This window comes from Petaurus breviceps, unplaced genomic scaffold, assembly GCF_028583685.1.
Source record: "Petaurus breviceps papuanus isolate PSGF00001 unplaced genomic scaffold, PetGlider_PUasm1.0 174, whole genome shotgun sequence".
In the NCBI taxonomy this organism is placed as follows: Eukaryota; Metazoa; Chordata; class Mammalia; order Diprotodontia; family Petauridae; genus Petaurus; species Petaurus breviceps.
This window is the reverse complement of record NW_027185761.1, coordinates 68939049-68949504: the sequence shown is the minus strand read 5'-3', so window position 1 is coordinate 68949504 and position 10456 is coordinate 68939049. Positions and strand designations below refer to the sequence as shown.

General features: G+C 44.8%; 1 protein-coding gene across 1 annotated transcript in view; it reads right to left on the bottom strand.

Moving 5' to 3' along the window:
* NME8 (NME/NM23 family member 8) overlaps nt 1-10351 on the bottom strand; it is a 51961-nt gene extending 41610 nt beyond the window's left edge. The window contains exons 1-4 of the mRNA XM_069084378.1: nt 9669-10351; nt 5439-5478; nt 5294-5351; nt 4974-5083 (exon numbers count right to left, since the gene is read on the bottom strand). Of these exons, the coding sequence (XP_068940479.1) occupies nt 4974-5083; nt 5294-5351; nt 5439-5471 (201 nt within the window). The 5' untranslated portion in view covers nt 5472-5478; nt 9669-10351. The remainder of the gene's footprint in view (nt 1-4973; nt 5084-5293; nt 5352-5438; nt 5479-9668) is intronic.
* Nucleotides 10352-10456: the final 105 nt, after the last annotated feature.

Below are 10456 nucleotides of genomic sequence, written 5' to 3'. Positions count from 1 at the left end.
ACACACACACACACACACACACACACACACACACACACACACACACATACACACACACTCACATATACACACATACACACTCACGCACAGACTCACACACACATGCACACACACACACACATCTTCCAGGCTATTCCCAACATTCCTCTTGAGATATTCTGGGGAGATGGCTTATACCCTGAAGCCTCACGTCACTCCTGTCTGCAGGCCTTCAACCTGCCCCAAATGTCCATAGCTTCATTTTCAGAAAGTGTTTTCCAGCAGCACTGATAACTGAGACTCAGAAGTTAGAGTACATTAAACAACCGGCTAATACACAGTCCAAGAAAAACTGAAAATATTGTCCTTTTGTGATTGCTAGTGTGTGTCAAAAAATAAAGCATAGTGAATAAACATTTTATTATAGAACAGCATTCTATTTGGGGACATTTTGCAAGAAGACCCTATATAGAAGGCCTTAACAATGATGTTCATTTTCACAAAATAGAAAATTTTAAAGAACATTCTTATTTTTTATTATTATTTGTTGTACTGATAATATAAGCAAACCAGAAAATGGAATACCATCTACATTTCATAATGCCCTGCTTTTTCGAAACCTCAGATACAATAATCTTTCTTGAAATTAAAATTATTTTTACTTAACATACAAATGTAAGAAAATTATAACTTAAGAAAATGAAATTTTCTTCTGTTTCAAAAATTGAAATGTTTCAATTTTTGATAGAAACTTTTTCTTTTTGCTTTTAGAGGGGAAGGCAGGGCAATTGGGATTAAGTGACTTGCCCAAGGTCACACAGCTAGTTTTGTGTTAAGTGTCTGAGGCCAGATTTGTACTCAGGTCCGCCTGACTCCAGGACTGGTGCTCTATTCACTGCACCACCCAGCCGCCCCTGATAGAAACTTTTGACAATATTTAATGTTAAAAATTATACTACACCTGGAGGGAGGAGGGTATAATGTAATGCCAAGCAAAGGCAACTTCCCAAGGTTCAAAATACCAGCATAGGTGCTCTCCATTTTATTCAGTGAAAAATTAAGAACAGAGAAGATCAAAATATGACATCATTCAAAATACAGCATTTACCAAGTATGATTCAATAATCTCCAAGTACTACCCCCAAGTGTGATTTAATCAAGTGCTACCCTGCCCCAGGACATTACATTCATTTAATCAATTACAAAGTCCCTCTTCTAAATACTACTCTACCCCTAGGCTGCACATTCATTTAGTCCATCACAAAGCCCCTCTTCTCACATGGAGATTAGTTTCCAAACATAAGTAAAGTACATTCACTTGTTCAACCATAGAACACAAAAAGGTCAAGAGTTCCCCACCCCTGGATCACAATTGAATCTACCCCAGAGTTACATCAAGTTTAAGCACAGCACTTAATACCCAAATGGAGGTCTTTTCTTCATCTTGACAAGAGGCAAGTTCTCAACAATATTTTTTCCTGGGGAGACAAAGCTTAGCGAGGCCACAAGATACATTGCCAGTCTCTTCATTAATTCATCCTCTGTCTGCAGAACAGTCTTAGGATCCCTGAAAACATTAGCAAAACCCTCTTTCAGGATTTCTGTAAACATACAACAAGAAAATCCTTCTTCAGGGCTTCTGAACCAACAGCAAGGTTCCAAGAATTCTGCAACAACAGCACTGTCCTTCACCAGTTGACAGTATTCACTCTCTGTCTGCAGAACAGTCTCAGGAGCTCTGAATCAACAGCAAGGTTCCAAAACCTCTGCAACAACAGGACTGTCCTTCACCAGTGGACAAATCTGGCAAAACAACATCAAAACAGACAAAGTACCAGCATAACAGCTATGTCTCCTCAGTCCTTAGCAGCTCTGGGTGGCAGTTCTCAAAAGTCCTGGGCAATTCAAAGTGGCCCTCAGCAATCCTCTCTGTCTCTCTCTGCCTCCAAGATGCTGCTTCCAAAAAGTTCTTCTGCCTCTCTCTTTTCTTGTGTCTCTCTAAATTTACGTCACCAGCTCCTCCCAGGTCAGCCCTCTCTTTTCACATGAACAAGTCCATCTCACAAGTGGGATTCACAAGCTCTGGGTTTTAACACAATCAAACCAAAAACCAAGCCAATACAGGGGAATCTTTAAATTACATTACTATTACAGAGGGTTGCACTATTATTTATGCCAGCTTAAATAAACACAAATCTGAAAATCAGAAATGAAATAGTTCAGTCTCTACACAAACAACCCAAGCTCCAGCTGAGCATCACATGACAAAAGACACTCTGTGCATAATATGATGAGCGGGGTGCATGCACACTTTGATAGGGACCTGCCATCAATCTGCCCCTTGGGGTTAAAAAAGGAAAACTGTTTTATTTAAGTGTTTTGCAGTTACAGTCATAATATGAATGACTATTATGTTTCTTAATAATAAATGTAAATGAATTGTGGAGCATTTCATGAACCATTTCCAATTTAGGTAGCCCCCAGAATCTTCAAGCCGTGGGTACAGAACATATTAGCAATTTCTAAGAAGTACATACAGGACATCAAAAACCATTTAGTGCACAGAACATGGAGAGGATGCCGCTAACATCAGCATTTAAAGGTAGTAGCATTCTTCAACTTTCATGTGCCACATAACATCCATCTCCTTTCTCTGGGTCTTTGCCTAGGGCTAGGCTGTCTGGCCTCTATACAACTCAGCTGAAATACTCCCTCCTTCAAGAGGCCATCCCTGATTCCCCTGGCTGTGAGCCCCACTCCAAATCACTACCTTTATCTTGCATGTAATCTATATATTTACTCCTCTGTGAATATGTTGCTTCCCCTAGTAAAATACACATTCCCTGAGGATGGGGACTGTCTAATTGTGTATAGTGTCTGCAGAACCTAGCACCTGACAGGACAGGTGTTGAATCAGGCTTTGTGATTAGACACTGACATTATGGTCCCTGCTCTTGTGGAGGGCACAAGTTATGATGTACACTATGACACAGGGGAGGTCACGGGGCAAAGTCAGGAGAGAAAGAGTTCGAGGAAAACGTAGCTAGGAAAGAACTAAGAGCTAGGAGGGTGAAGAGAGGGGGCCCCCAAATGGCCAGGCTCAAGATGAAGAGGGAGCTCATTCTAGGCTTGAGGGGCAGACCCCACAAATCCACAGAGACGAAAGAGAGCAGAGTTTGGAGAAGAGCTCCTAGTCTTGGCTGGCTACAACATTACTGGACAAAACTGAGTCATGCAAACAAAATGTTACGGCAGTATATACAATGTCAAATCAAGTATGAAATGAAGTAACTCCACCAAAAAAAGCTGAAAGTTTACCTGTCCGGACAGAAACAAGGTTTTCCTTTTCAAATAATAAAACATGTCTAGTCACGCTATTTCATTAGAAAAAATGTTAATATTTTAGTGAGAACAAAAAGGGTTTGTACCATTAATAACAAATATTTTAAATTGTATATTTCATCTCTATCTCCTCTTTAATGTCTGTTTTTCATAATGTAACACGTTAGCACAGGAGTACACACAATAATTTATAAGTAAATATGATTTTTTACTGATGACATGATCTGTCAAAAGAGTTCGGAGAATGCTGGCCTAGGGCACTGAGAGCTTAAGGGACGACTTGTCCATGGGCACCCAGCTCTCCTGGGACAGGAGCCAAGCTGCCCCCTCCCCAGCTTCTCCTTACACTGCCTCTAGTAATACACACACACACACACACACACACACACACACACACACACAGCAATAGAGACTGTGTTTCCAAATCCCTATTTACCATTAAAGAAGTTTCAAAGAGCATTATTGAGATGCCCCACTAGAAGGCACAATGGGGAGAGCCTTTTGAACTTGGAGTCAGAAAGACCGAAGACTGAATCCTCCTTCAGACGCTGGAAGGTTTTGTGACCCTGGGCAGACCACATAACCTTTATGATCCTCAGTTTCCTCTCTGGTAAATGGGGCATAAGAATAACATCTGTATCCCCATGATGCTCAGGGGAGAGAATGAGAATAAATTCAGTCCAGCCTGGCCTAAAGATCCCACATCATATTTCTTTTTAGCTACAATGAGTGGGGTCCTCTGAAGTCCAGTGTCCCTTGAGACATGGGAACCAGGATAGGTCCCCATTTCTTGCTTTTCCTGGGTCTAAGGGTGATTGCTGTTGTTCAGTCATGTCCCAGTCTTCATGACCGCATGGACCACATCATGCCACTACTGTCCATGGGGTTTTCTTGGCGGAGATACTGGAGGAATTTGTCATTTCCTTCTCTAATAGACTGAGGCAAAGAGAGGTTAAGTGACTTGCCCAGGGTCATAGATGCAGTTAAGTGTCTGAGGTCAAATTTGAACTCAGGTCTTTCTGATTCCAGACCCAATGCTCTCTCCACTGAGTCTCCTAGCTGCCTCCTAAGAGGGATACAGTGCATTAATCACTCTACAATTCTCTGCCTCCTCTTCTGAAGGAAAGCATTCATCAGTTCCAGCTACATCACAAAGGGTTACCTCAAGCCAAGAAGAGCCACCCAAATGGGACTTCAGTGAAAATCCCTACAAATATGATCCCTTCTCTTTTACAGATGAAGAAGCATGTGCTCAAAAAGATGAAGACCTCACCCAAGTTAAAGCGGTTGGTCTTTGGCCAACATGTACCAGGAAGGAGAAAGAGAAAGAGCCACATCAGATGTGGAGGAAAGTGTGCTTCAGTAAATCTTCCTGCGACTGCAGGGCCCTCCAGAAGGCTGGCCTGGAGGCCATCCAGAATCCCTCCTGAGGCCATCCACAATACCTCCTGAGGCCATCCACAATCCCTCCTGAGGCCATCCAGAATCCCGCCCTAGCCATCCAGAATCCCAAGGCCATCCAGAATCCCTCCTGAGGCCATCCACAATCCCTCCTGAGGCCATCCACAATCCCAAGGCCATCCAGAATCGCTCCTGAGGCCATCCACAATCCCTCCCAATCCTGTGTCTGGGGCTACAGAAATGATCCTCACCACAACAAAATGCAGAATTTCCTCTTCATTGGAAAACTCATTTTTCAGTTTCCGGAACAAAGTCTGCGTTGCTTTGCAAGGCCCGCACCAAGCTTGATAGACGTCGATGACTAGAGCATAGATGTGTTTAGGGAGGATTAGACAACAACCTGTGATATCTGCAGAGGCACCCTCCCAATCTGGGCTGAAGGGCAGGGTGGGCCTCCTGACTGGCCCACATCGTTACTAAATGACTGAGGATCTGGGAACACGAACAGGGGCTCCCAGAGAATGACTGGACCCAAATCTAGTCACTACAGGGGTAGCAATCTCTGGGATACCTGTGAGGCCTTTGTTCTGCAGCATTTCTTCCCACAGAGTTTCATTATTGATGACTGCCTACAACAGGGAAAGGACTGTGTCACGACCCAGCAGTTAAGCTAACAATGGACCCAGCCTCCAAATGTCACAGTTCATGACACATACCTGTAACTGGACTTCTTTCTTCTTGCCTGCCATTTACCTGCTGAATGAATGAAAAGAGAAAAAGAAAACACACTAAAAAGAAAGAGGGAGGAATGGCCACAAAGGGTTGTATGCATCTAAGGGCTTGTTAGCCCAAACTGACCCGGGAGGGCACTGAAGTCGGTGGAAGCATGTTTGTCACACTAGTCTTTCTTGACCAATGGGACTGCTCTGCCCCATGCCATTATTTAGGCGTCATTGGTGTGTGAATCTCAGCCTGTAGATGGGAAGCAGAGCTGAGCCTTGCTTTCTCTTCCTCTTCTCTTTTTGACTGAGAAGATCTAGCAGATGAAGAAGTTATAAACACACCCACCTGCCCTAGGGGCATACCCTCCCCTCTCTGCCTGCAGACAGTGCTCACTGTTACTGCTGGATGGACTGAACAGTGCACGGCCCCATTGTGAATGGGCCCTTGTGGCAGGATGTCTCCAGGAGGGTATCTTAGGGCTCTGGACTTGGTTTGTCAAAAACTTGGTTAGAGATTAGATGGCCTGCTCAGCAAATGGGCAGATAGGAGGGCCAGCATTGGCTAATACAGTCAGGATCCCAAAGGCTAGAACATGGGGCTGAATGTACTAAGATGGAATTCAATAAAGGTAAATGTGAAGTCACAGAATCTGAGAGTTGGAAAGGAATTCAGTGAAACCCACACAAGAAGGAATCACCAACACAACAGCCCCAACTGGCATCTGTCAAGCATTGGCTTGACCTCCAAGAAGGATGCTTAGGGAAGTTTTGCTTTGGTTTTTCTCCCCTGATGTCAGGAATTGGTCCCTTTGCAATACCCTGTGCTTCTGATTCTGCTCTTTGGGGCCACACAAATTAGACATTTATAAAGCACTTAGCACAGAGCATGATACATAGAAGGGATTTTATAAATATAGTTATTATTATTATAAAGCATAGTGCTAATTCCTCTCCTACATGACAGCCCTTTAAATACCTTGACATGACTTTATGGACCTTGCCCCACCGTATCCTTTTACACAGGTTAAACATGCCCACTTCTTTCCAATGATCTTTACTATCCTGGTTTAGCAGCGTCCTTAAATCGTGCTGCCCAAAACAGGAGACAGTTCTCCTAACGAGGTCTGGCATAGGCAGAATCAAAGGTATTCTCAGCTCCCACTTCCTGGAATCTCCGCCCCTCCTATTACAGCCCAAGGTGGCATTGAAGTTTTTGGCAGCCATATCTTGCTGCTGACCCACATTGAGTTTTCTGTCCACCAAAACCACCAGATAGCTTTCTGAGCATGTCCATGTCTATTCATACCTTTCCCATCTTTGGATTTTTTTGTACCCAAGGGCAAGACTTCATATTTACCTGTATCGAATTCCATCTTAGTACATTCAGTCCCACATTCTAGCCTTTGGGATCCTGACTCTATTAGTCAATGTAACTAACCCTCCTGTGTGTCATCTGCCCATTTGCTGAGCAGGCCATCTATATGTCTTTGACAAACCGAGTCCAGAGCCCTAAGGTACTCTTCTGGAGACATCCTCCCACAAGGGCACTGAAGCATTTACAATGGCTCTCTGAATCCAGTCATCCAACCAGTTCGGAATACATCTACCAACTGTCTCCCCAAGTATGCAATGTGATACTTTAGCAAAAAGCTGGACTAAAATTGTTGCCCTGATCCACTAGTTCAGTGACTCTGTCAACAAAGGAAATGAGGTTAGTCTGACTCCATTAGACCTTGAGAAAGCCAGCCTGGCTCTTTAGAGTCACTGCTTCCCTTTCCAGGGAATGGTTCACCAAATCATCTTTTTAATGAGTTAAATTTTCCTAGGAATCAAAGTTCAAGTCACCAGTCTACAGTGGACAGACTTTGTCCTTTATTTTTCAGTCAGAACTTTTGCCCTTCTCTAATCATGTAGCACCCCTACTATTTTCCATGGTCTTTCCAACTGACCAGGGCTCTGCCATCATAGCTGCCAATTCTTCCAGAAACTTAGCCATGGGGTTTCAATCCATCAATTGTAGCTCTGGTCTCTTTTACTATTTCCTTATTTATCTTGGATACCAACTCCCTGTGAATCATTTTCTGTCCCTCCCAATCCAAAAGTTATTCTCTTTGGTAGAGAAAACAGAAACACAATGGGAATTGGGCAGCTTTACTTCCTCTCTCTTCTTGGTTACCAATCATCATTCCATCTTCCCCAAGCACAGTTCTCACACTTTTTTCAGATCCTTTCTGTCTCCCAATATAACCAAAAAATAAAACCTTTGTGATTTTCTTAGCATCGAGGTATCCATTATAGTTTCTGAAAGCTGCTGATGTAGCTTCCATTTAAGGGAACTTCTTTCCTAAGTAGGTAAAATGTCCATATTAAGAATCATTGATTGAGATTGCTTGTCTTCTTGGGGAAGAGGGAGAGGAGGGAGAGAGAAAAAATTGGAACTCAAAATACTATTTAAAAAATGGAATGTTGAAAACTTTAAAAATAAAATGCTATTTATAAAACAATAAAAATGATATATCACACCTGAAAACCAAAATGAAATGTTCTCCAAATTAAAAAAATAAGTCATTGATTGTAATGCTTCTTGTGTGCCCGCATGATAAAGTGTTCAATTGGCTTTGAAGCATGGCTGCTCTTAATCTCATAATTTTCATGCTAAAAAATTCCACAAATTTCCTCCTTTGCAAGAAGCACCCCTGGGCTTCCCCTCCCCTACTCTGAGATGGTGATCAATTCTTCCAATGTCATTCATTCTCAGGCTAATTGTTGCCATAAGCTCATAGATCTAGAGTTGTAAGAGACCTCAAGGTCTAATCCATTCTAATCCATCATTTCACAGACCAGGAAACTGGGGCCCCATGAGATTGTGTCTTGCCCACTGTCACAGATAGTAAATGACAGACATAAGATCTGAACCAGGGTCCTTTTGACTACCATGATGGATAGACTTCCCAGCCTGAGATGCAGCTAAGAGTCACCCAAGGTGACTGAATGAGTGTTACTCTTAAACTACTTATGAGAAACCACCCATCATATACCTCCCCCCTCCTACCCCAATAAAAACTGTAGGTATTTAAGGCTGAAGAACCAGCCATGCCTGAAGAAAATATTGACCATGTGCATCCATGTTTATCCAGGGTCTCTTGACCCCTCAGACCTTCAAGACCAATTTTTTTAAAACAATAACTGAGAGTTTCCTGATAAGTGACATCAGGATCAGAGCCTTTTCTCTCCATAAAGGGGGTGGACCTAGCCAGGACCAGAGGCAATCAGGAAGTCAGGCTACTGAGAACAAACAATTCTGTCTTGTGTTCTGTCATTTGTAAGAATTGCTCATTTGATCCTTGGTTAAGTTTGCACAAAACAGTCCTGCTCTCTCTCCTGGTAACTTAGAAATGTTGGAGGTCCTCAGAAGCACTTCCCCGATTTCCCAGATCTGACCAGTTCAGGTATACTCCATGTCTAAAATTATATAACTGGCATGTTCAAACAGTAAATAGACATTTCTTCATAGCGTTTGTGCTAATGAGACCAGAGCAAATAGCGAGTCTGAAGGAACATGTCTGTATTCCTTCCCACTAAATTTAGTGACCACTGTTTTGGACTTGGAATGAGGAAATGTGAGGTTCAAGTACTGCTTCTGACACTATCTCAGCCTTGGTTTCCTTGGTTTCAACCGGAAAATAGCCAACCCCGCAATACCTGTCTACCAGAGTGATTCTGAAGCTCCCATGAAATAATACAATACATTCTAAGCATTATAGAGGGTCATGAATGGGAACTGAGAATGGATTGTCCAGAGAAGCAATTGTCGGTTTCTTCTCATGTACAAAGTGAGGCTGGCCTCAGAGTAAGGAAGCCTTCGATCTACACCGGCCGCATGAACTCTAGTGTTTTGTGTAGTCAACTGATCGTTGAAGGATTAAGAACCGTCAGGACCAAAGACAATCAGGCTGTTCACAGAACCGCCAGAAATCCTCAGGTCCCAGGCACCGGAAAGCAGAAAGCTCCACGAGAGGTTTCGGCTGTCCCCGCCACCGAGACTTAAGAACCGGGGACTATCACCGTACCGACGCACCCGGCCGCTTGAGGTCCGAGGACCCGGGTTCAAGTCTCTTTGGTGGCATTAAGGCTCTAACTAATGGACACCCCCCCCCCCCCCCCACCCTTTTCCTCCCCGCGTCGATCCCTTGTATTTTCCCTCCTATGTTCCTTTGGTAATACCTGAGGAGACACACAGCAGTGTGTTGGGAGAATTACAGGACAGATGGAGAGAGGGAGAAAGTTGGCGCACGGATGGAAGCAGGACAAGCGACTGGATGGACTGGGGGCAGGGTGGCCTCTGTCACTGAGCCCTCAGGAGACACAGCACGAAAGCTCGGGGACGCCGCCCAACCCCCGGCGCTCTCGAGCTGCAGCCAACCACCGTCACCGGGGCCTGGGGTGCGGGCGCTCGGCGCCCTGCGCCGCAGAACCCCCTGCCCGACGCCCCGGGGCGCGCCGCTGTTCGGCAGCTGGCAGCCCTAGAAAGGATTCAGAGCCCCCGCTCCACTTCTCGGGGAGCCCCACCAGTCTGGTTCTGGAGTGAGCGCAGCCCCCCAGCCTGGATGCCTCCCTTCGCCTTTCCTTCCGCTGTGGGAATCACGCTGCACCCCAAGCGAGGCGCGTTTTTGCGGTTCTGTCGCTTTTCAGTGTGCCCGACTCGGAGCACTGGGGGTACGTGCAGCATTGCACAACCTGCGCCCTCTCCAGCGTTCCTGTCCCTGAGCTCCTTCCTCTTCCCAGAATTCTCTGGGCCAGTCAAACTGGCCCAGCGGCCGCCTTCTGCCTGGACCCTCCACCTCCTCTCTCTGGGCCTCTCCCTGACTGCCCCACCACACCTCCCATGCCTCACATGCGCTCCCCTTAACCTCCACCCTTTAGGATCCCTGGCTTCCTGTGGGTCAGTCAACAGACAATTATTAAACACCTACTGTGTGCCAGGCATGATGCTAAGCCCTAGGGATACAACA